Here is a 26560-nt window from a genome sequence, read left to right as displayed (position 1 = left end):
GCAAGGAGAACATTCCGAGTGCTGCTAACAACCACTGCAAAGGGCTGTTGCCACCATTTACTGATATTCAGTTACTGAAAAGTGACGTTTATTGCTTTATGGTGACTCAGTCTCCAGCAAATACCTGTTTCTCAAGGAACATTTGCACCCATGGCTGAACAACCTAAAAAAATAACAATTTTCTGTAGAAGATCTTTTGCTGTTCAAAATTAGCTTTTGCATCCATTTGCTTCTGCCTTTAATGGTGTAACTGGCCTCCACTTGTCAGTGCTGCTCTATTGCGAGGGTGGCTGCTGGGCTGCCTCTGGCCAGGCACATGTGGTGCCTCAGTTTCCCTGCCTGCTGCCTGACCTTGGGCAAATTACTTACTCTTTGTGTACCTCAGTTCCTTATCTCTAAACCAAAGGCAGAGGTAGCTGAGATAGCAATAGTACTTCTTGCCTTGTGGCAGTGCTGAAAAGATAAATTCATTAATGAGACACACATCTGTCTGCTGTGCTCTGGGCCATGTAGATAAATAGACAGATTCCAGTGCATTGTGGTTGTGAAAAAAGACAAAATGTGATCCATACATAAAAGTTGGGCTGTATTCCCTGTTGACACATAGAGGAAGAAAAATAAAATGCTGAAATAAGAGGATGGTGATTTTCTCCCTCTTTGTATTTATCCTCACCACAAGTCTTTGAGCCAGTTCAGTGCTTGAGAAAGTATGGATTAGCATCACTGACGTCAGCCACCAGTATTGTGTGCAGGCTTTCTGATAACTCCTGCTGTGATCTGCAGGGCCCCGGATTTGTTCTGGCAAATCTTGCATTGAAACTCTTTGAGTGAAATAGTTTGTTATGTAATGTGCACAAATTGCAAGCAATAATGAACCCGTTTGACCGATTTTGCACTCAGGAAAAGTCAGACTGTGAGGAAGCAAGTTAAATATGTTATTATCAAAATATGACGGAGTATTACTGGCTGGCCAAGGAAGAATTTTGGTATAAATCAAGTATTTCTGTTTTCCTGGCAGTTTTATTACATACATGCATTTATTTTCTGCTTTGAGCTATGTGCTGCCCATCTGAGTCAAGCAAGTTGTACCACGCTAGCTGAAAGGATTTGCTGCATGAGGCCTCTGTGAATTAGAAAACAGACCTGAGAAGGGAAGGACAAATGTATATTCATGTATTCAATCAGCAGTAGAGATAAGAGCAGAGAAAAACAAAGAAAAAATATTTAGAAAAAAAAAAGCTGACAGAAGAGATTTCAAAGAGCCAATTTTTCAAGTCTCAGCTGTGGTATAATTAGAATTAAATTTTGTAGCAGTCATTTGGAAGAGTAACCAGAAAATCGAATACAGTGGTACTAAATTATTGGCATTCAAGATATAGCATTTACCTGCAATAACTACAGTCAGTGCTGCTCTAAGAATAGCATAGAGCTGTGGGAATCTCACACTGTAATTCAGCAGCATTTCCAAAATGATGAAGAGGAATTATACAGCTGCCACCACAGAAGAGCACACGCCACAGCCTTTCACATGCAGGAGCTCATTTGATGGGAAGCCAGTGGTGAGGATCAGGCTATGGCTTTGCTGGGGTTCTCCAGGTGATCTACATAATGTAGACTGCATAGCAGCACTACCGTTGTGATGTGCAAAATATCCATGCTTCTCACTTGAAATGAAAGCTAAACAGCAGGAAGAAAAATAAACTACAATACCAGCGACACTGGAAAACACCTGTGTGCCCACAGTCTGTCCAATCATGTCTGAGCATATTGGTAGATCCAATGAGAAATAGCGTCTCTTCCTACAAATCCTGCCTCCAGTGTACATCTCTAAGCAGTGTCCCTGGTGGTGAGGGGCAGCAAATGTCTGATTAACACAACAGATCACAAGCATTCGATTACTTTAGTTGACATGTTTACTTGGACTTGCAACTGATCAGTGTGATGGAAAGTTAGTGAAGTAAACTAATTTGTTTTAAACCCTAAATGTATGTAATTCAGTGCATCTGCAGCAGGTAACCAGTGACACAACTTGCATGAAGGAGAACTTACCTAACACAAAAGGAAATTTTTAGGCTGTTGCCAGGCTTCTATAGTGCTCAGTGTCTTTTATACTTTATCCAACTATAATTAAGTAGTGCCTTTAATCTTCAAAGCATTTTATAAATCTTACCTAATTAATCTTCTCAACACCTCTATGTGGAAGGTAAGCATTCACAGAGTATTTTTGATTCATAATTAGGCACCAGCTTATCATTTAAATAATTCGGTTCAGAAAACCTAAATGAAAAAAATATTAAATTTGTTCCCCCTTTGCCAAAACAATGGGACAACCCATTATTGTTTAATCCAATGACATCTCCTTCCATTTATTTGGGGTTTGGAGAATCAACTGGTTTGATTGATTGAACACTCTAAGGCTCTTTATAATTGCACAAAGAAATCAAGCTTGATTGTTCTTGTCACTTAGGTATTGCACTGAAATTATGCTGTTAAAAATAACTCGCACCATATGTGAGAAATGTATTGTTTTAGTTAGATGGAGATGGAAGGCTTTTTGGGATACTGGTGGTTGGCAGTTAAAGCACTGCGATTTTGCACCTGTTATCCACTCAAACCTTTACTTTGTTTTGTTTTTTTTTTTAATTTTTAATTTCTTTGTAGTAAGTTAAAGTAAGTAACATTTTTTATTTCAATCTGGGGCCAAGCTCCACAGAAATCAGTTTACATCAGGAATATCTGTAGTAGCAACTAAACTAGAGCCTGTATTGTGTTTCCTTTAAGTACATGCTTCTGAACAATAGAAGCTGTAATTGTAATTTCTGCAGAAGGCTTTTCGTATGTCTGAAAAACAAACAAGAAAAACAAAACCTCTTCGTGCCTACCATTATGATTTGGAGTATTCACGTATGCTTCTGAGAAAGAGAACTGCAGATTAAATAACATCTTGAAATTGTCACTTGCTTTAAAGTTCATGAAACAATTGCAAATCAAAGTAGGTTTGGATTCAGAGCAAAATAAAAATTGAAACACAATAAAACATTAATAGTAAACAGTTGAGTTACTGTATTTTGATTGTGGGCATAAAATGTTCTGCAACAGGTTAAGTACAGGAAGAAATTAAACTGAAAAATGGGAAAATATACATTTTTGTACATGAGAATATGTAAATTCTTTTCATGGGGGCTACAATATTAAGCATCATAGGCAGGTTAGATTTGACATGCTTTAACATGATATTGTTTTATACACTGAAGATTAACATTTAAACCTATGTTTGAGCCTAGTATATATATAAAAACCTAAATTTATAGTGTTAAAAATGTAACTGTTGAGGAAACATCAGCCCTCACTGCTTAACATGTCCTTCTTTTGTCATATTTATAGTTGTACCTGAATGTAGAGCATATACAAATTTGGAGTTGTTTTTTCTCATTTAGAGAATGAAATTTCTGAAGATGGATATTGGAAGTAATCTTGATATACCATCAGAGGCAGGTTTTACTGGGCATTTCCAAGAGTGTCATATCTGTAACTAAGCTGTAGAAATCCTTGCTGCAGAATTGTGGATGCTAAAATATTACAATGAATGGACTGGCTGATGGGTGAGAAATCACTTTAAAGTCTCATACAATCCATGTCTGAATCCAGAAGTCCCTGAACCAGGGGTTGCTGGAGATCCTTAACATGCAAAGCTGAAACTATTCCCCTGGTCCTGTCCTCCCCTCTTCCCCTCTTGACAAACACATTCATCTGCTGGCAATGACAAGCACCGGGGGCCAGTGGAACTCTGCTGAGGTGTAAGAGGTCACTTGGAGGCTCCTGCCATGCATGCCAACAGGAAAGCAGAAAATAAAATGAACCAAAGTGAGGTGCTGCCTTGAGACTGGGAGGAAACCCAAAGTGAGGCAGTGGCTGCTCTGGGAGGTTCAACTTCAGCTGATGGGAGGTGATGCCGTGTAGGTATATATCTGTGTGTCTGAATGTGTTGTGTGTACACATGGGATGAGCCTGTCATTCCAGGTAGTGTGCATATTTTTGCATGCATACGTATATAAATGCTGAACCATACATCTGGGCCATCTGTGTGGATGGGTGTTGTGGGAGGACTGCTGGCTAATAAGGTGCGTTTCAGGAGATCTGGAGACCAGTGTCTTACTTCAGTAGTGGGAATGCAGTGACTTTTGTGGTCAGTGTGGTAACATCTGTATTACTCTCTCTACTGAAGGAACATTGTACCACAAACTCTGTTCCAGAGGACAAGTGTTTGCTAGTGACAGTTGTTCTAGTAGTGATTCTGGTTTTAATCCCTTTCTTTTATCTTATCACCTGATGTTCACAATTGACTATTCAAAGCTGGAAATACTAGCATTGTTTTGAGAGGTAATGAAGCTTACTTGTTCATGTGATATCCACAGTATTCTTGCTGGCTCCAGAACCAATTACTATTTGCATAATCAAGTTCTTAATTGACATTTTTCCTTAAGGTGGAGTATAATCTATGCATTTTTACCCTCATGTAAATGAGGGGAAGAAATGCATTTTCAGCTGTATTTCTGGCTTCACATTAGGCAAGAGCAGGCATTGCAAGGCCTGCCTGTCATTAGCGTGGTGTGGCATTTGGATTTGCATTACAGTTAGCAGCAAGGACTGTGCTTCTGTAAATCCACAGACTGATCTTTAATCTGACTGTAGAGCAGATCTGCAATAATATTAGCAGGTTGTGTTCTTTCACATTTCTTTTCAGCATTTATTCCTTTCATGTGGTTTGCCCATTTGTACTTGTATACAGATGTATATGTGTATTTTATATTCTTATTATTCAAAAGCCTGAATTTCTGTAACTGATGTATGTTTTTCCTATATTGACTGTTAAATACTTATCTGTATCTTTAATACATTTTCTGTTGAGCTTTAATTTTGATGTCAGTTTTGTTCCTCTGAAGGACATTTTATTACTAGGTCTGGCCATGTTTGTGCATTTTTTCCTGCTTCTCAGTACAGTGCCTTAATCTTAGTAAAAGCTTCCCTATGCTTTCTTCCTTTAGTGTTTCTGCCTTTCACAGTGAATTTGGAAGTTCTTGAAGAACAAACTCATGTTTGTGATGTGTAGGCAGCAGTCTCAATATCTGGAGATATAAAATTTGCAAGTTTGTGTTGCTTTTCTACTAGGATGTGGTTTTGCATGGGGAAGTTGCTATGGGCTGGAGTCCATGCCCATGACACAGTAATTGCTGTTGTGCCTCCTTCAGGAGCACAGGGGGAGATGTGAGGAAAAAATAGAGGAAGGAAGGTCAGGATGATTCATTACCCCCAGGAAAATTCAGCAGGCAAAGCTTAAATTGGAAAGCTGTTTCAATCAGAAGTATTTTGCCACTAAGTTTATGGACATCAGTTGGATCCAAGGGATGGAGAATTCAGGAATACAATTCATATTTTCACTCTCTTTGACATAAAAGCTTTTGGGGTTTTCTTCTGTATTCCCCCCCGCCCCTTTGTTTTCAACTAGGTTTTTGTTTGTTTGTTTGTTTTGTTTGGGTTTTTATGTTGGTGGTGTTTTGTTTTTTTCTTTTTGGTGGGGGTGTTTGGTTGGTGTCGTGGTTTAAACCCAGTCAGGTAACTTGTTCACTCACTCCCAGTGAGTGGTGCCGAGCTGACAACAATCGAGGTCCGTGTCCCCCCCCCACCGGGGCTCTCCCCTTCCCCGCTCCCGGAGGAACAGGGAGGAGGATCGAAAAAAGTGCAACTCCCACGGGTTGAGACAAGAACAGTCCAGCAACCAATGTACACAAATCACCACCGCTACTATCAACTACAACGATAAGGGAAAATAACAAGGGAAGAGAATACGATACCACCGGCCAAGAAAACGAGTCCCACCCAGAAGCCCGTGCCCTTCTGGGTAACTCCCAGTTACCCCCCACCCCGGCCATGACGTGCTGTGGTATGGAATACCTCCCTGGCTAGCCCGGGTCAGGCGCCCCGTCTCTGCTTCCTCACAGCTTCCCCTCCTCCCTGGCAGAGCATGAGCCTCACAAAGTCCTTGGTCAGGGTAAACATCACTTAGCAACAACTGAAAACATCGACTTCACCAACACTGTTCTCAGGCTGGAAGTCAAAACACAGCACTGCACCAGGTACCACAAAGGAAAAAAAACATGACTGCTACTGCTGAACCCAGGACAGTTGGTTTGGTTTTTTTTTTAGTTAGTGGATAAGCAGCTTCCTAAGAGCTGCTACTTGTTTTCCATTAAAATGGCTGCTGTGACACAGGTGTAGACTGAAATTCTTATGACGTCTGTGACTTGGTTCTGCTCTCTGTTGAATATAACACTTTCTGTGGTTGTGGAGCTCTGTGCAGGTCGGGCCACATATTTATTGTATTTTTTTTCTTTTTTTTTTTTTTTTGTGGCAATATTATGAATACAGGCTTTGAGAGTGTGTCTGGGAGTCAACTACCCTTGCCCAGGCACTGCAGCCAGTTCTGGGAGGTCACTTCCCTCATGCCCACCCAGCACATGACATTTCTCCTGCTGCAATCCTCTTCCAAGATGGGCAGGACCTCTAAATCTCCATTATAGTTTAAATCCCTTCTGAGCTCAATTGGGTGACAAGAATCCTTACCTACTATTACTTTGAATTAAGAAGTTAATCTTATCTATTGATAAGCAGCTAATTGTATCTGATCAGTATCAACAGGATATCACCAGGAATATATTTTGCAAGGTGTTGAAGTAATGTACTTTTTAACTCTCCAGCTGTATTGTTGGGCTTTATTTCATCTCTTTTCTACCTGATCAGGATTTTCTTTGATTTGTTTAATTAAAATCAGCTCACTCTAGCCAGGCTGGAATGTCCAATAATAACTGCTTATTAAGTAGTGGGAGCTTTGAAGTTATTAATTTAAATTATTTTATTCCACAGGTTTTGCTCAAATTAAATGGAAAGCCAAATTAAACAATGATTTAATTAAGTGGAAGAGATAGAATGTAGAGGCAGATTTAGAAGGTGAGATCTAAAAGAAGCATATTCTTCCAGTTGTGACATCTAACAGATTTAATCCTTCATCAGCGTGGTGAAGCAGGGATTTACTGTCATTCAGAGGATAATGAAGAATCCAACAGCAAGAATTATGTTACAAGATAAGAAACTAAACTAATGAGTATAGCTCTACAAACCTGAATAAAAAATTCCACAGAGGAGATTAAAAGAAACAAAGCATGTATTGTTGGAAAGAAATCTCATACAGTCAAGCCTTGATACATACACAAAATTGCTGAAATATGATGACAAATAACTTTATAGAATAGATATACACCTATAGAGCAACTTGTAAAAATAAGCTTCACAATGCATTGGGGCAGTCAAGGATGACCTGCCATGAAATTAATATTTCAATAATAATCATGCCAATTTGTTCATGTTAATTAGATTTATGGTTTGTGCATGCAGAGTTAAAATGCCACAGAAGTAACAATTATCTCTTAACATTTCATTTAACATTAGATTATTAAGATATATTTCTATTGTGACAAGTTCACATGTCCATTTTGAATGGATATGGAACACTGTTCGATAATTTCAAGAAGGTTCTCCAGCTAGGGTAGCATAACCTAATATTAAACTTCCTCACAATCTAGGTTTAATATTTACTATTTCAAGTAATTTATGGTAATAAGTTTATTATTTTCTGAATAAATTTAACAGTGTGTTTTAAGTATTCTAAACTGCAGTTGGGCTATTTGAGATCACAATGACTTTAGTTGGTCACAAGTTGCTCTGACAGCAATAATTGTAAGTTAAATGTTATTGTCATGCCCATAAGAAAAGATAATGATAGTTTTGTCTTTTTTAGAGTAGACTTATGTGGTGGAGGGTCTTTTGCTCTAGAAAGCCATCCGTGTACTTATGAAACTAAATAATGCTAAGTAATAGTGGAAAAAGACTCAAATTTAGTTTTTCCTTCTGTATCACTAATTAATACCCTCTAATATTAATTTTTCTGTTTTTTCCCTTCTAATTTCATAATAAGGACATATTCCTAATTCACAGTAAATTATATGGGGAAAGAGTCAGGTGCCAGAATCCATTCTTAAAGCAGTAGAATTACTTGAACAAAAAGTATAACTTATGGTGACATATGTGGATTACTAAGTGTCTCTACAGTTGCAAAACCACTTTGGTTTATGTTTGAATAATGCCCAATCCATAGACGTCCTGGTCTCTGACTTCTGCCCTTGGATATGACATTATTTTTATTTTTGTTGTTGTTATTATTATTATTATATTACTACTACTATTATAATTGGAAAAGTGGTTTTCCCATCTATTACCGTTGTAGTCTACTGGCTATGAGAACACAGAGGTAGCTGGAAAGGAAAACTGCATCACAGGATATATTCAAGTTCACCAGGGTTTTACTGACTTCAACACATCTCGTTGGCATTTCTGCAGGCTTGTTGTCAATCATGAAACGGTACCATGCTGGTGGCAAGGAGTGGTCACAAACCAGGCCCTGAATTCCCGTTCACTGCAGCTCCAGTGAGGCAAACTTCGTGCTGCAGTAGGGATTGTGGAGGATGTGGTGTCCCTCCTGTGAGCATTCAGGAACTGGAAAGGATGAAAAAGGACAATGATTAAATAGTTAATTCAAGTTAATTGGATACTGTTAATCACCTTTTAAAGGGGTACATCCTCTTATGTTCAGATTCAGTTCAAGGCAAACACTAGGAAAAGATAGAATTTGGAATTAAATATGTAAACTTGGAAGCTTGGTAACATAAAAATTTTAGTTATATAGATTTTCATCATATCTGAATCAGAACCAGAAGCCTTAAACCTTTAATATGACCTCATTCTATCTTTAGGGATTAACATCTGAATTGCTCCTCCTCAGAAATCAAATGATGTTCTGAGGTTCCAAAGCCTTGTGATTTTTGAAAATAGATTTGGTTTTTTTTTCATATATTATATGCATGAGTATTTTAATTATGACATAAATTGATGCTCAAATGAATTTCATATACTTTTAAATACATTTTTAGAATAACAAAACTAAGAAATGCTAAGAGAAAAAGAAATGGCAAAAAAACAATATTACAAGGTTTTTAGAAATAAATTCAGGTTAGGCTTGCAGATTGTCAAGGTTTAAGCTCAGCCAGTAACTCAGAACCATGCAGCCGCTTGCTCACTCCCCTGTTCTTCCTCCCCCAGTTCCCGGAGGGATGGGGAGGAGAATCAAAAGAATGTAACTCCCACAGGCTGAGATAAGAACAGTCCAGTAACTAAGGTATAACACAAACCACTGCTGCTACCACCAATAATAATAATGATAAGGGAAATAACAAGGGAAGAGAATACAACTGCTCACCACCCACTGACCGATACCCAGCCCAACCTGAGCAGTGATCTAGCCCTTCCAGGTAACTGCCCCCAGTTTATATAGTGGGCATGACATGCTGTGGTATGGAATACCCCTGTGGCTTGTTTGGGTCAGGTGTCCTATCTCTGCTTCCTCCTGGCTTCCCCTCCTCCCCAAGAGAGCAGGAGACTGAAAAAGTCCTTGGTTAGAGTAAACATTACTGAACAATAACTTAAAACATCGGTGTTATCAGCGCTGTTCCCAGGCTGAAAGTCAAAACCACAGCACTGCACCAGCTACTAAGAAGGAGAAAAATGACTGCTATAGTTGAACCCAGGACACAGATATTCACAGGTCAGACTCACCTGAGGCATTTACTCATAAAGCCAAATACATGAGAACTTCTGTGCATGCATCACAAAATTTAAATCAAAACTGCTGCCCCTTAATGTGTGTTTGTTTACACACCTGCCCCATTTATTTTTATATATCTCTTGATTTTTTTTTTTTTACAGAATATTCAATAGTTTCTCATCAACTCATGTGCTGGGTTTGTCTGGGATAGATTAAATTTTCTTCACAGTAGCTACTAGTATGGGGTGATGTTTTGAATTTGTGCTGCAAACAGTGCTGATAACAGGGATGTTTTAGTTAGTACTGAGCTTTATTTACATGAGGTCAAGGCCTTTTCTGCTCCTCACCAATGTGTCCTGGGGACAGGGTTGGGACAGCTGACCCTAAAAGACCCAAGGGATATTCCATACCATATGGTGTCATGCTCAGTATGTGAAACTGGTGAGAAGGAAGGGCAGACATTTGGAGTAATGGCATTTGTCTTCCTAAGTAACTATTGCACATGATGGAGCCCTGCTTTCCTGGAGATGGCTGAACATCTGCCTGCCCTTGGGAAGTGGTGGATGAATTCCCTGGTTTGCTTTGCTTGTACAATCATACCTTTTACTTTACCTATTAAATTGTCCTTATCTCAACACATGATTTTTTTTCTCTTTACTCTTCTGTTTCTCTCCCTCATCCTGTTAGGGGGAGTGAGTGAGTGGATGCGTGGGGCTTAGTTGCCAGCTGGGCTAAACCACAACACCTAATAAAAATAAGCCTTGCAGTGATTCTTTGAAAGGTTGTTTATTTTAAAAAAAGCTGATCATGTAGAAAAATGGGCCTATTCTTGGTTATCTTATACATTTCTCTATGGGGCAAAGTCCGTTTTTGCTGTATTAGCATTGTAGAACAGACCACAGGAGGAGACAGAGGCGGAGTTGCTCCCTGTTATGCATTGGCAAAAAAAGGCTCAGCTAATTTCTTGCTGCAGTTATCTTTAATTGCTAATGGTGACGTAAGTGGCAGAGAACACATCACAGGAATAGCTCAAACTGGTTTCAGGAGTGAGCCTGGGAGTTAGCAAAATCACCTCTTCGCACTGTAAATAGAGCTTATTTATGTGATGTTATTGACAGAGAATAAGACCCCTCCCCATAATAGCATTTTTAAAATGTCATTTTCAGATGGTAACTCTGCTTTAATATTACGCCAGTGGCACTCTGAAACAGATTTATCATTTTTATTTTATTGACAAGATACTCAGAAGGTCAAAGTCAATCCATTTATGGTACTATTTTTAAAGATTATTTTTATTGTGCCAAAGGCAAAGCAATGGAATACAAGACAAATGGGGACAAAATGTAGCGTAACAGAGCCTTTGCAGTTTTCACGGAACTAAACTGTCAAAGCAATGGTGCAATACCAATGCAAAATTCAGCTGAATTAATGAAATTGCTTTTTTAAGTAAAAAATGAGTGCCCTAAGCTTTTCTACAGGTAAGAGACATTTTAGAGAGGGAACACTTGGAAATACTGCACCTCTAACTAAATCTGGTATCCAATTCCCTCCCTCAGATGTCCTTTCTGGAGATCTGGGCCCAGCAGATGGGACAATATGGAGGCTGTCCTTTGCCACTTCCCAACCCAAGGGAATAAGTGACATTTCATCAAACCAACTATGGTCTGACAGAAATGAAAAATTTACCCTATATTTAAAAACTTTTAAAGAATGCAGACCCTTGCCAATTGCTTCAATATCACTGAGTACTTCAGAAGCATTAACAGGAACAGGACTTTGGCTCAAGGCTCTTTTTGCTTGCCCCAAGTACCTGCTTTCTGAAGAGAAAAAAAGTCTAAAAGTAAACATCTCTTTGTACAGTATTTCAACAGAAATCCTGTAAGAGCACTGTCATATCATTAACTGCATTCACTTTCTCAATAATATCAAATACTTCTTTAAATGTAATTAATAACCTTCTGTTCAATATGTATTAGTTATAATCCAAATTCACAAAGCACGTCATGGTCTTACCAGTGATTAACTACTCTGTCTAAACAATGCACATATATTAAACACTGAGATGTGGCTAATTATTTTTCATCCTTCACATAGTTTTGTTTGCAGTAGTTTAGAAAATGCTGTTTTGCATATTAATGTTAGAGGAGTTGAATGCTGCAGATGGGACTTGCAAAAGGCAGGGAGGGACTCGGAGGAGCACAATACCAAGAGGCATGCAAGGTCAGTAAAGAGCGGAGTATTCACCCATTAAATTTAACAGTAGTTGTGACAAAAGTCACGTGTTCGATCCCTAAGGAACATATATGTGAGACTGTCCCAAGCAGCCACCACCTCTAAAGGTGTATTTTATTCTCTATTAAATGTCAGAGTATGTTTATATACCCGTGACTGGGTTTAGTCATGCTTGCAGGCTGTTATTGAGGAGGCAGCAGTGCAAATTGATCCACTGTCAGCTCCCCTGGAGCCAGCCTGACGGATTTTGTTCTCACCCTGATGCAGATCAGACTGAATCACACTGTCGTCAGTGGTGGTGTGCTGACACAGAGCAGGAGGGAGCTCAAGCAAAAGCTCACCTAGGTTTTGCAGCAAGCCATAATCAAAACAATCCCTCAATTATCAAGTTTCCCTTGTAAAATGGTGCTTATTACAGCCTCATGACACACTCATTGTAAACTTTAACATGTAAATTGCAGGCCATAGTATAAGTTAATTATTATGCCTTTCCTGCAGAAATAAAGTCATTGCTGTTATCATCTGTATTATGAAAATGTTATTTAAAAAAAAAACAAGAATACACAGCTGAGCCCTGTTGGTTGTACACCTGAGGGATGCCCAGCTACACTCTAATCAGATGAAGCCTTCCTCTTCATTTTTAATTCATGACAAAGTCAGATGCAGATGTCAAGCTTGTGTACAGTGATGAAGTGCTCAATATTGCAATTGTTCCCCCTGTTGTGTGGAACAATAAAAGTCCACATCCATGTCTTCTGTGGAGTCGCTGTTACTCAGTGGCCTGAAGGGTAGATTGCCTTTGAAAAGGAAGTATTTAATCACCCAGCTCTATTCCTACTGGTTGCGTTAAAAGGGCTTATGAAAAAAATGTTGGCTTTTCAGGGAGCTGTGCGCTCATGATTGTTATGACCATTCAAATTTCCTTCAGGAAGAAATTAAACTGTGTAGTGAAAATTTGTTGCTCTCAGTCCAGAATATTCTTGGTATCTGGTGATTTAGTCTCCTGAAAAAACCTTCTTCCTAAACCACCACCACACTCCATATAGGCAAGGAGCTGCTACTAAGACATAAGGATTTGTTCACTTTACTAGACTTAAAGCATTTTTTAAAGCCAACAATTTTGTGGCAGCAGCTTGCTGCAAAGAGACACTGAGTAGTTCCTTTTCGACACAAAAAGCAAACAGGTTAACAACTGTTGCAGCTGCTAAGATGGCATTAGAGTAACTCTTGATAAAACAAGTCCTGTGGGGAAAAATCTATCTCTGCTGAAGTCATGAAGGATGTTGCTGTTAATGCCTGGACGTTGAGATTCACCTGATGTTAATGTACAGGAAGTTGTTATGTGCACATGAAATGAGGGGTAGCCAGTAGGCTTGCTGGGGAGAGCCTCCTGCATGAAGGCAGAATCATCCAGAAATTTCATAAGGTATTGCTCAGAAAATGTATATCTGAAGTCATGTTTCATGCTGAAATACTGTTGTGGACCTGGGGTATGGCTCTCAGCTAAAGGAAACATCAATGGCTGGAGAAGACATGCGTGTCAGTAGATCCTGGGGGCAGCAGCCTAGAGGTCTATTCTTGGTGGGTTGCTCAGTATTGTACCAGGGGACTGAGGCTCCATGATTATACCAGGAACCAGCCAAACAAGTCTGGAAAGGTGCTTTTAGGGCATTACTTTGGGATACCCCCAGCACACATCTATACATTTAACACCTTAAACATCTGCTGGCTGGAGCTTAGTTTAAGGAGGTTGGTAGCTCTATGGTTTGCAAGCAGCTGAGCCACCTGTGCACTTCTTTGGCAGAGGCACTGGTGGAAAAGAGGTTGCTGTAAGGACCACCAGGCATGTGCTATGGGTGCATCTATCCTGGCTAATGCTCATGACCATAGGAGGAAGCACTGGACATGTCAGGGAGGAATGCCAGGAAAACTGGAGCAGCAGGCTGAAAACTTAAAGGAAATAATTCACTAAAACTTTTGCTTTTACTTCTAAAGACGGGTGAGTGCAGGTGTGACAGAACTTTGCCTGTCACTCTTGCTCCCAGTAAATATCAGTGGCTTATGTGGAGGAATGTTTAAGGAGCTGTGAGATTTTGTTTTTTTTGCTTTGAATAGTGGCTGCAAATCAAATAATATCAATAGGTGGTGGCAGCTAGAAAACCCTTAAAGAAATATAGTCCACAAGCCTGAGGTACATGTTTGTTTTGGGCTAAGTGGTGCCAGCCACGCAATATATTTAAAGGGCATTCTAAAGCTCTGGGAAATAGCAGATGGGTTGCAAAATAATTTTTGTGTGGAGAATAAATGAAAACCCAGTGGCTGATCAAGGATATACTAACCGACAGCACCATTTTGCAATGTGGTGTAATTGTTGTTTGATGAGGAAAGATATATTCCCAGATTCAGCTTTCTTTCTTGCAGTCATCCCCCATATTGTGGGAGCCCAGCTGGAGCTTTCCCCCAAAGCAGCAGCGAGCCCCAGAGCTGGGAAGCAGGGTTGTCCACTGGCTTTCATATGGCTTTGCTCAAAGGCAGAAAGAGGTGCTGGGAGGCTTTTGAAGTACAACATTTGAAATACGCACATGTAGGTATATCTAAGTATGTGCATGCGTATATAAGTCATAAACTCACAGAATGGTTTAGGTGGAAGGGATCTTAAAGATCATCTAGTTTCACCCTCACACCATGACTTTTATATATATATATATTTTTCAACTTATGCATGAGAATACTCATAATTTTGACATTTGTATGCCATGCAGTAAATTTTTTAAGTCCCTCTCTGGCAGATTTTCAGATTTCTACTCTTTGCTTCTTACCATCCATATTGGAACAAAACATTTTCCAGAGCATTTGTAATTTCAATTCACAGGAAAAATATGAAAGGTTTTCATTTGGAAAAATCAGTCCAAAATACCTAGGCTATTAAGCCATAACTCTAAATTAGTTGCAGACAAGGGATGTGTTCGCTTTCTTCTCTTTCTGTTTTAGAGACAGTAGGAGACCTTTTAATCACCAGCCACTTCCATGCCCAGTGGCTGCATTTCACTGATGTATCAAAGCTCAAGTGAAAACTTCTGAAGCTTTCAACCTGTCAGTGCCATCCACTTCCCCACATTACGATTTACCATACACTGAAAGAGAGTTTGAGCTGAAAAGTAAGGCATATGTTGGGAAAGGGAAATTCTTTCCAAGCTCTTAATGGATGTGTTCAAAATAACAGAAGAAAGCTGTTATCTGACAAGATTTACAAATTTCTTTTGGCGGATGCAAGTTCCATGTAAAATATAACCTATTAACAGATAAGGCATTTGTAGCTAAGGAACATCCAACAGCTTGTGACAGGTGAAAGTTGCTGCTTTATTTCACGAGTACTTGCTAAGATTTTAATGCAATTATTCTGCATGCTGATGACAAAAATTTTAATCCTAAAAGTATTCAGAGACAGAAATTTGTGCATGGGAAAGTGATCACTCCATAAAAATGCTTGAACCATGTGTTCTCCTTTGGTATAAAACATAATAATTTCATAAAAAACTTAGCTAATAAATAAAGCTATTTTCAGGTAATTCAGAAGCAGAAGAACCTCCTACTTAATTGAAATGATAAGAAAGAGCATTGTATAAACACCACATACTCATAACTGGGTCTTTTAACAAGTCATAATGAGATCATAAGACAAAATTGATAGAGGTAAGTGAACCATCATGTAAAATGAATGTAATTATAGAAAATTTGACCCAGGAAGAGGCTGAGCACCCACTGAAAAGAATAGCTGTTTGTCAGATGTATTATTTGTACTAATAACAGACAGAATTAAGAAGGAAAGTCCAGCCAAGCAGGTACATGGTTTTCTAGGAATCTGCTTCTTAATGCTTCCCCTTAGATATAACACTGTTTTGAAAATAACAAATATTCTTGTAACCCAGGGAACTCAGGAGATAATTAAAGACTCTTTAACATGTATGTCTCATAAAGTAAGCACTCTTCTTTCTTCTTTAGACTGTTCAACTCTAGGGATCTGCTATGTTTGGAAGCAAATTCATCCTCCTGCAGTGCCTAAGCGTGATCCAAGCACCACGGATAGAAGCAGCTATGTGGGGAAAGATCCCTTTCCTCTTTCCCTCATTCCCACAAATGCTTTATACAACACCCTTGATATTTTGTACTTAAGGCATATGTAACTGAATCTCTTACTAGAGATTGCTCCAATCAGGCAGGATTGGGAAGCCTATTGCTTAATTCTTAGGGAATTTGGGGGCTTGGGGGATTTTGTTGGGGTGGGGTTTTTTGATTTTTTTTCATGCACAAAAGTGATAGCATGAGACCCTGAGAGAAAATGTAGTTGAAAAAAATCCTCCTACAATCTCAACGTGGTGCCTATATGATACATCCCACTTTCATTTGCTTGGGAACAAGGTCACTTATCATCCTGGTCTTCTGTGGAGCAATATATTATTGACAAACCAAGGGCCCATGTTCAGTTCCAGAGAAAACAATTATTTATTTATGCTAATATTTCATATCTTGAGTTGCATTTCTATTTTTAACTTGTGGTTTATAAAGGAGAAATATGAAACCTTTCTTCTAGCCTGTGTTTCCTCTGAATGGTGTGCAGAACAATGCAGTACATACAGCTCACACAGGAGGATGCGGAAAAAGGCAGACATGCATTTTGCACAGGACCAGAAGAGGTATCAAGAGAGGCTGACAATGTAGGTGACAAGAGGTCCCTCTGAGAATCATGAACAAAGTCTGAGGAACTTCTGGGCAGTTTAATGTGGAGTTTGGAGCACTGTCACAAATGTTCTGAAAAGTGCTTTCTTCAGTGCTCCATAAGTAGAGAGAATGAAGGAACTGACTGTTTATGATCAGGGACACCACATGCATGGTCAACTGACCTGGAGGAGCCAGGAAGTTACCAGCAGAAGTGTCCTTTAAAATGTTTTGGTCTCCAGGACTCACTAGCTGTTATCTCTCATTACCATGAAATTTGCTCACAAATAATATGATAGGCAAAGAGGGACAATGCATGATCACATGGATAAAAATCAATGGGCAGCTGTACAGGACAGGTGAAGCCTGTAGTTCCCCTGCTTTGCAAAATACAGCTTAATCTATTGAATGTGCCAGTTAGAAAAAGCAACAAAGCCAAATCATGTCAGTTACTCTATTAAATTTTACCGGGTCTTGTCCTTGCTAATTCTGGCTCAGCTTCAGAGCCAGGAAGGCTGAAACTCTGAATATAGAAATCACCTACCATTGCTGTGTCAGAAGAGAACTAAAAACCTCATAAAATCCTTCAAGTTAATGGTGATGCCTTCAAGCACTTCTGAGCAATCAATAAAAGAAAATTATAATTTTTGTTATTGATTGGTCTATTTTGCTCTCGTTCCTCAGAACAAAAAAGTGATAAATGAAAAGGTTCTTTCTTACCTCCTAATCTCACTTGAACATACACTTGCAAATATAGCTTTCCTAAATAGCAGTACCAAAAGCAAACTCACATGTTTGATTTTAGAACCCACTGGGCTCTATTCAGATGGAAATTTGATTTCCATGGTTTACTCCTTTGAGAGCTGGAGCGATTTCCAAGCCTCAACAGCCATGCAGGCTAATTACAGTTTGCGAGCCACACATTTTTCCAGACTGCTCCCATGACAAATGCTGAATTTTGGCCACATTTCCCAGCAACTTCTTCAATTTAATTCTGTATATGGGTGATAGAGCACTGGGGAAGGTGTTGCCACTAACTTATTGTCAGTGCATCCAGAATGCAGCAGAGACTGGTGGAAAGATAAGGGGAATCTGACTGAAGGCAGCTTAGCGCTGCCAAATGCCAGATTCATGTGTGTGTCCTGGGTGTGATTTAGTTCCTAATTTATGCAGGGTGATGAGGCAATTTTTCCTGCTGTTGTTTTGCTATTATTCATCACTATTATTCATTTCATTCACTGCCACAATAGTGGTTTCGGCAGTCACACACTCGTCACATGTTTATAATGGGCTTCTCTGTCAGGGTTTTGACATTTAAAAAGAATGGTTTGGTTTGTTCTTGCCTTTGGAGTAAGGTTTTATTCATTTCTGTTCTGCAGCAGTGTACTTGGACACGCTCCACTTCCCAACTAATGCACAAACCTGGAAGGATCTTACCACCTTCCTACCCAAATTCAGGTAATCTTTGACCTTGTCCTTCATCCTGTCATAGGCTGCCCACTCTTTGAAACCTGGAGGGAGCTGATGGAGAACTGAACACATAGCAGCTCCTGCTATGGATGCAAAAATCCTTCTCATGCATTATAGCATTTTGGATGGATTAAAAAGTATTAAAATAAAAGGTCATGAGCTCGAAATAGTCATCAGCCTGCCTGGCCAGCTTGGTAAACGAAAGCTGTGCACTCCCAAATGTGGAAAGCAACATTAATAGATTTCTAGAAACCAAGCTTATCAGCAATCCTGTTTGTTTTTTTTTGACATTTGAAAGATATGGTTTCTGTATGTATAGTCATAATTATCTTAAAAATTAATATGCATCAGTGCTTTTCTCCTATAGAAACAGGATGGTCACAGTTTCAACCAGCAGGCTCCCTCAGTCATAGTGGTATTTCAGGGGAATCTTGTACTCTAGTTGTAAGAATACCAGCCCCCGTGTGTCTAGCACATGAATGAGATCTGTTGATGCCTTTTCATGCCATGAAAGAGCAAGGCTTTTAGTTCCTATGCATTAAACCCTACAGATAATTGCATTTACTATTTTTATTTAGACAAATTTAGTACCCGTTCATGGTTCTAACATGTACTAATTTTTCTGTCTGTTTAGGGTCATCTCTGCTTTGGTTGCTTCACAGATCTCTGCTTGTTTACGAGTAGTAGAAGCTTTCATGAAAATAGCAAGGTTTCAGGAATCAATAAGGACTTCAGCTATACGCTGCTTTTTGATATAAAAGAAAATCCAGTTCAGCTGGTATCAGATGAGTGTTCATTACCTTTACAGCTGCTACCTGCACAATCTTTTGGGATGTAATTATGATAATAAGAAAAAACATCTCCATAATTATATGTGAGTGAAGCAAAATGCCTTTCTATGGCCATCCAGCTAGAGCTGCAGATACTGATATGCATGCTTACAGAGGACACAGGGGATTAAGGAGGCATAGAAATAAACACGAGACAATTGTTGCCACATATGGTGCATATTATAGGCAGATGTGTTTTGATCAGGATCAGCTATGCAGAAGATAAACCAACTGATTTTTTTCTCATTTACACTGAAATAACTTTGATCACAGTGTAGTATCATGTGTTTTAAAATTTATGCTCATTTGAAAACGACTCCAAATGTGCTGGAGGGATTTGTGTCTTATAAAGTCTTCTGAGCCAGGAAATGAGCTCCACCCATCAATAGCTGAGCAGGCTATGTGGAGAGTTTCTCATGCAGGGATGGGTTGGGATGGGATGGGGTTTTCCTCTGCCAAAGTCAGTGTGGTGCTGGTAGTTTTTACAGGGGGTGTAGCAGTGGCACTTTCTAATTCTTTAGGAAATAAATAAAAGAAAACAATATTACTGGACAGATTATTCTCGATGGGAACTATTCTCTTGCCTTCTTAGACACTGATGACGCAGTACAGGTAATTCTCACCAGACAGGATTAATCCTAGTAATTTTTTATTTCCATGGAGCTGTTTTCATGATGAGCTTTCAATTCTACTCCTTCACCTCCTTCCTGCCTGTTAACAGTGGGAATAGACTTTTAGCTTATAAAATAGCTATAACTTTTCTTGAAAAAGATGGTTTAAAACCAGCATTACTGAAGGAGGAAGTAACAAGAACTTAATTCTTTTGCTGGGGAATAATTCAACATAAAATGTCATCCATAAACAAAACAGGGAGAGTATAAGAAAGCATGCATGTTTCAGGTTTTCTTCCATCTTTCTATTATAAAAGAAAGACTCAGCTTTGCATTCTTACTTGGTAATTGGCTAATAACTGTAATTTTCATCTTAAGAAGATAGGCTAGAAATCACTGTTCACAAAAGCCCTGCAACATAACAGTTGATCAATTCTTCATTACACTTGCTGTATTCAGCTTACCGTGGTAATTTCGTTTGCAATTTGAGCTAAAAAAAAAAAAAACACACCAAAAAACAAACATCAAAAATCTAGTCAAACAATTTCAGACTGGAAAGCCATAACACAAATTACTACACAAAGAAACAACAGGCAATCAATTTATCATTTGCTACTTTATTCTTTACCAATTTGCAGTCATTGCCGAGTTGCTTTTGAAACTTGAAAAATTTGATTATGTGAAACCTGGTGAATGACAGGCTTTGGTCAGTTCTGTGTTGTGTTTTATGAGTCGTTTAGAGAACGGAAAGTTTGTACAGGTAGATCTGTCTGGCATCTGCTAATATCCTGCACAAGCACATATAGCTAAACCTTAGAATGGAACCCTGGCAGCTCTACTTCTTTTGTTTTTCAACCCTGTTCAAGTGGAAGCTTACTTTCCACTAAAGCAGGTATATGGCATTTCAAAAGACACACTGCGGACCTACATCTCCAAACCAGTGTGTGAGTCAGCTGTGGTCCCATGTGCAAGACTGACTATTGCATCTCCCACAGTATCCACTGCATGAGTGAATATTACAGAAACCTAAAGATGTTTTTAACCGCATGGTTTGAACAACACACCTGTTAGCCCATTAATGACAACGGGTTTGCTTGTGATAGACTGAGAAGTGGTGGTGCCACATGCTGCTGTGCAGACCTTACACCTGTTCACATTTATTCACAGGTGACCTCAAGAAGGCTCAAGTATCATATTTTTGTGTGTATAGTAACAAAGTAACAAGTATCACAATCTCAAAGAATTTTCTTACCTGCATGATTCTTAAGTAATTCTGTTTCTTTTGAAAAAACATCAGTGAATTGTGTTGTTTTTTGGAGTCTTTTCCACTGGCTAGACTAATTCTGCAGTTGATCATGTTTGGCATATTTCATTCTCAGCGGTCCAAAATCAGCTTTTCATCACAGCAGTATGCAGCATAGGCTTATTGTCACTCATTCAAAGCACACTGTGGATAGGTCTGTGTTTCTGTTTGACAAACACCAGAAGACCCAATGCTCAAGCCTGCAAAGGTGAATCACATTGGGATCGCAAGTCTGAGATGAGCTATTTTCCCTTTTCACTTCAGCCCCCACCCTTACCCTGCCTCCAACTCACCCTTTGTACAGGAACTGCAACTCTTTATTTTACCCCACATATTACTTTCAAATATGGTGTGAAAGAAAAGTCAGGGTCCAAATTTACTGTGAAAGTCTTTGCTAGCTATATTTTAGCCTTTCATTCTTTTTCTGCTATACCACTGCAAAATTGTAGGCCTTGTCCTTAGACAAGTTTCTTTCATCTGTTCTATTATTTGCTGAAACAAGCGTCTAGTGTAAAGGAAAGCACTAACATTTAGGTTATTTCCTTGCAGAACATGTAGATTCAGCAGCATGGCTCAATATTAATAACAACTGAATGGCTAAATCCCTGCAAACTGGGATAAAAGCTTGCTCCTAGGGATCCAGCAAACACACTTAAACCACTGAATTATCTTAATTCTAAAATAACCTTCCAGCAGTACCATGGGGGCAGGCTACACTTTGAGTTATTTTGCTGCATCTGGAATTTTGAGGCTATTCCAGAGGCAAATAGGCACAATGAAAAGCAGAGTTGGCCAAACATGTGAAGACTTGAGGTCTAAAAGGATTAACAGATGCTAATGTTCTACATTTTTGTGCTGCAATAAGTACAGACAGCACCCAGAGCTAACCAGAAAGCGAAAGACTGCATGTAGGAGGGAACAGAAAGACACAGCTATAACACTGTGCTGTAGTAAATTTTAAAAAGGTAACTGTTGAACAGATGTTACTGGCACATGGAAAATTTAGTGAGTAGATGATTTGCAATTCACCAGTCCAGGAGGAAAAGCAACTTATTTGAATCTAAAATTAAACCTTTCAGTATATCCAGAGAAACAGAATCTCTAAAATCACAAAAAAAAGACTGATAGTAATCAAAAGTCAGTCTAAATTCCTCTTCAACCTGAAATTAAGTATCTTGGAAGCAGGAGCCATTGAGTCATTTCATTTGCAAATGCACTGAGAGAAAATATTTAACTTTTAGAAAAATAGGCTTCTTTTTCTCTAGGCCAAGTTGTTCATGTTCAAAATGAAACTATGGTAGATCTTGCTGAGTAGAGAAAAATGTTGCCAATGCCATTTTAACCCAAGCTCTGCTCACTTGAAACATGCTCCTGAGGGTGATCAGGTCATGACATTTGCTCCAAGGGGTACAATCTCTGTGCTTTTGATTTCCCTATCTCAGCTGCCTTCATTCACATGAACTGCCCTGTATGATGAGCCCGTACCTTTTATTTTTTTTGTTCTGACTGTGGGACAGCCAGACCCAAAACACAGGTCTCCTGCGAAAAATATATCCCCGTCACATTACAAGATGGAAGTTACACAGCTGCTATTGCTCTGGTGTCAGGAAAACAATGCACGCGCACAGCATAAATATATAGAAGAATGACATATGTCTTGGCATGGCACTTATCCCAACCCTGATTACCCAGCATAGATCACAGAGGCATTTTGGCATAAACAGTGCTAAAAAGAGGGTCAGCCTACTGCTTTTCATGATAATCCTTCTTATCTCTAAACTGTTGCTATAGCATCTGCATGGGAACATGAGACGGGGAGTCTGCTTCAGTCTGCTGGTGGTTCTTCTATAATAGTTATTTTCCTGCCCTTTACCTCAAGCAAGGATGTCTAATTCTAATTTATCTCCCATATTCCACATTATCAGCCACATAAATAAATGACTCCCCTAACCGTGCATCCAAAACACTCTGGATCCATGTCTCTATGTCATGAAATATGTCTATCTCCATGTCTCTGTTCCATGTGATATTTCTATGTATTTCTTCAACAGGAAGCCACAGTCTCTATCTTCATCTGCCCTTAGAGACAACTGCCTTTCCTGCACAGTTTTGCACCTTTTTAGTTTGCAGTTCTTCTTAGTTACCATGCAGATATGTTCATGTTGCCAGCAAGTCTGATCTGCCATTAGGGCCTCAATCACTGACATGGATAACACAGTGTAGGTCTGACTTGAAGTGGCCATTTGAACCAGCTAATTTCTGTACTTCTCTTGAACTCATTTCTTGATATTTGTTACTTATTCATTATGACTCCTTGACTACAAAGAGTACATCAAAGCTGAATATTTCTCTTTAATCAGGGACCAAAAACATTATCACTCTGATCACAGGATTACAGCTTTCATATTTTCTTCTCAGACTTATTCTTGGAATATGTCCAATCATTTAAAATCCTCTTCTAATGAAGGAAAAATGGCCTTTCTCTTTTGAGGCAAACCTTTTCTTAGGATAGTCCATGGAGTGCATGGGTATATGCCAAGAATAAGATATAGATTTTTATACAGATTGAATCTTATTAGCAATAATAATTTGCAGTATTTTTGCATTTCCAAAATCCTTTCAAAGATTTCTTACAGCAGCAGGTTATTTTGGCTGTGATTTCACAAGAAAAAATGTTCTAGCTCTTTGGAAAAGGCTCTGGAAATAGTCATTAGTCTAAGTCTCCTCTTCCAGGACAGCAGTATGTAAAGAACTGAGATGTCATCATACATGTGTGTGCATATATGTTGAAGCTCTGCTTTTCAGTCTTTTTATTACATAGGTGTATATATATTTATAATACCTAAATTAAGAGTTTCTTTTTTTCTGCCAAGTCAAGTAGGAGTTGGAGTTGTTAACGATTCAGATTAAAGAGAATAAACAAACCAATTAACCATTTATTCTGGCCCAAGTAAAATTAACACTACAGCTGAGTTATCCCCTCTTACACTGACAGGGGGAAAAGATCCTGTCTATGAGAAAAAAACCTTGCTAGAAGGAGAAAGGAAGACATACAGTTGGGAAAACAGACTGCGTGTCCCTGTTACCGTGAGGTCTAGCCTGAGCTGGGGGCAAAGAACTACATGACGTTTGGGCAATGGAATCAAAGGTCAAACCAAATAAGGCAGGAAAGGACTGGGAGGGTCATGTAATCCACATGAATTCAACAACATAGACCACAGATTATACACAATCCCATTTTACACATACAGGATAATATCTGTGAACATTAGAGACGTTACTAGTGCTTGGTCTGTGTGCTTAGCAGTGTGATGCTTTGATGCAGAATTTATCTTTCTGAGCAGCTTCCAGAAATTCCCTAAAACCTTCGCAAACTCTTTTGCTTGGAGCTTCAGGTGCTGCTGCAGGGGAATATCTTCAGGGTCCTTCTGAGGAGAGGCCTCTGAGCAGTCTCCTGATTCTCAACAACAAGGGGGAGCTTGGCACTCTTGTTTATTTATGGCTTGGCATGGATTTTAGATGTTTGTTTTACTCTCTGTCTACTAACAACTTGCCCCTGAGTATTTGTAATCAGTATAAAGTGAATAAAGTGAGATACCATATGTTAATTCTGGAGTGTTTTTTGTATGATGAAAAGTATAAGCTTTTTGTGAAATTATTCCATATAAATGAGTTAAAGCAATTGTATGGATAAGCTAAAAAAAAGCTTATCCATTAATATTTTATCTTAATGATCCAAATGTTATGAAGGAGGACAAAAATAATTAGAATGTTGGGTAGCAAAATTAAACTACCTAAAAATCTTATCTCTGGTTGTGCAAAGGTTTTGAATATTATCATTTTTAGTAAGGCTAAGAGATGCTTAGTATGTGGTAGTGTATCAGAACTGTTACTTACTCTCTTGCTTGGGTGGATGTGTATATTTTGCTACTGCATATATGTCTCGGGCAAACAAATAGAAGTGGCAAAGGAAAAGATGTTGTTCCTTGATGCAGTTCTCTTGACACTTCATACCATGAAATACGCTGCAAATTTCCCAGTAGAAAGAGACTAAAATTATGAAGAATAAAATTGACTGAAATGGATGACAGTGTTTAAAAAATGTTAGCTACTATTGATGTTTTGGAGAAAAAAAATACTCTGAGAATGCTGCCTTGAGGAGGTGATTGATAGGGCTGCCACGGGGGCCTGTGTCACGCTGGATAAGTCACTCCAGCCATGTCAGAGGTGATCATTACTTTTATGCTCCTCATTTTCTGGGTGCCTGACTGATGACCCTGATATGCAGAAATATGAGGCACTTAAAGCTTAGCTGCTCCTGAAATCTCAATGTTGGAGCTGGCTGCAAGCTTTCTGATGAGAAATATTTCTGTTGGAAAATGTTGACTTGCCACAGCTGAGATTTTCACAGAAGTGTGTTTTTCCACTGAAGTTATCGTTGTGTGATTTTTAGTATGGAATTACTGGAGGGAAAAAAGGGAGAAAAGGTAAGAAGCTCTGTGCTTTGGAATAATCAAAGCACACAAAAAGCCATAAAATGAGACGCTTGGGCTCTGCTCTGGGTCTGCCCAAGCAAGACTTCCCAAATCAATGATGTTATCTCTTAGGCTGACCACTCTTAGGAAATGGAGATGACAAAAGGATCTTTCTCCCTTTCCCTCTCTTACTAAGTGCTTTTACTAAACATTTTGAAGGAGTCTTGTTTCAGCATGAAAAAAAAAAAGGTTCTCCATGCCTGTCTCCCCTTTAGGCAGCTCTGGATTCACAAATCAGACACTTCAGCAGATGAGACACTTTTAGCCTCATTTTCCTGCCTCTGAAACCATTAACTTGTTGGCCTTGAGATGCTGGTGAAGTCAGGATATATCACACCTCATAATCACCTTTTATTTACTAGACCAGAAGAAGTCAGAGAAGAAAATCGGCTCATACAATGCAATTCGTTCTTAATAATCTGCGTCAGCTTCCCCCCACACACTTTATTTTGCCCTTTTAAGGCAGGATTTAATGATGCTACGCCACCAGCCTGTGGAGTTTGACTATCCCCTTCTCAGCTCCAGGTGAAGGAAGTTTTGTGAACACTGATCTCCCCAGACAAGGTGTTCCACCACTTAATTCTCTCATGAAAGTGCCCGGCCTTCACCTCTGCTGTGGTCTGGCTGGTCTCCCTTTGCCTTACATGGATATGACCAACTGCTGCCTTCTCTGCTGTCCATGTTAGAAGATTAAATGCAGCCCCTTTCAGTTCTCTTTTCTTTATGATAAACCTATTTCTTTTAACTTTCCTTGCAGGTCACATTTCCAGGCCCCTTGTTAGTTCCCCTTTTGAACTGCCTCTAATTTGTCCAGCTTTATTTAAGTATGATGATCAAAATTAGACATAGTACTCCAGCTGCGGCCTCTCAAGTCCAAGAGCACAGGTTTAACAAGTTGCTGTGTTTTATGTGCACTATCCTCAGTAATAAATTTTATTCTTGTTAATTCTTCCTAATAACTCTGCCAGTCGTGATTTATTAGGAACCTGCATTGAAGGTAGTCTGGAAGGTTTGTAGGTTCTCAAATAATCCTTTCTTCACTTTTTGATGTTAAGTACTGAGTTTGTACTTCTGTCTTTGTCCTTTGGATCTCAGAGGCTCTCCATAAGTTTTTGAAGATAATTTTTAATGATTCAAGTAATGATTTGGCT

The 26560-nt window shown here is 39.1% G+C and overlaps 1 protein-coding gene across 1 annotated transcript in view; it reads right to left on the bottom strand.

Moving 5' to 3' along the window:
- The window catches only part of LOC134157804 (von Willebrand factor D and EGF domain-containing protein-like), a 199922-nt gene that overhangs the window by 134397 nt on the left and 38965 nt on the right, over positions 1 to 26560 (bottom strand). Inside the window, 1 exon segment of the mRNA XM_062607159.1 lies at positions 8423 to 8607. Coding sequence (XP_062463143.1) covers positions 8423 to 8607 — 185 coding nt within the window.

Source organism: Pezoporus occidentalis, unplaced genomic scaffold (assembly GCF_034315485.1).
Source record: "Pezoporus occidentalis ecotype Australia unplaced genomic scaffold, CSIRO_AGI_Poc_V1 ctg12, whole genome shotgun sequence".
Taxonomy (NCBI): Eukaryota; Metazoa; Chordata; class Aves; order Psittaciformes; family Psittacidae; genus Pezoporus; species Pezoporus occidentalis.
The sequence above is the reverse complement of the archived record's forward strand: the minus strand, read 5'-3'. Positions and strand labels throughout refer to the sequence as shown.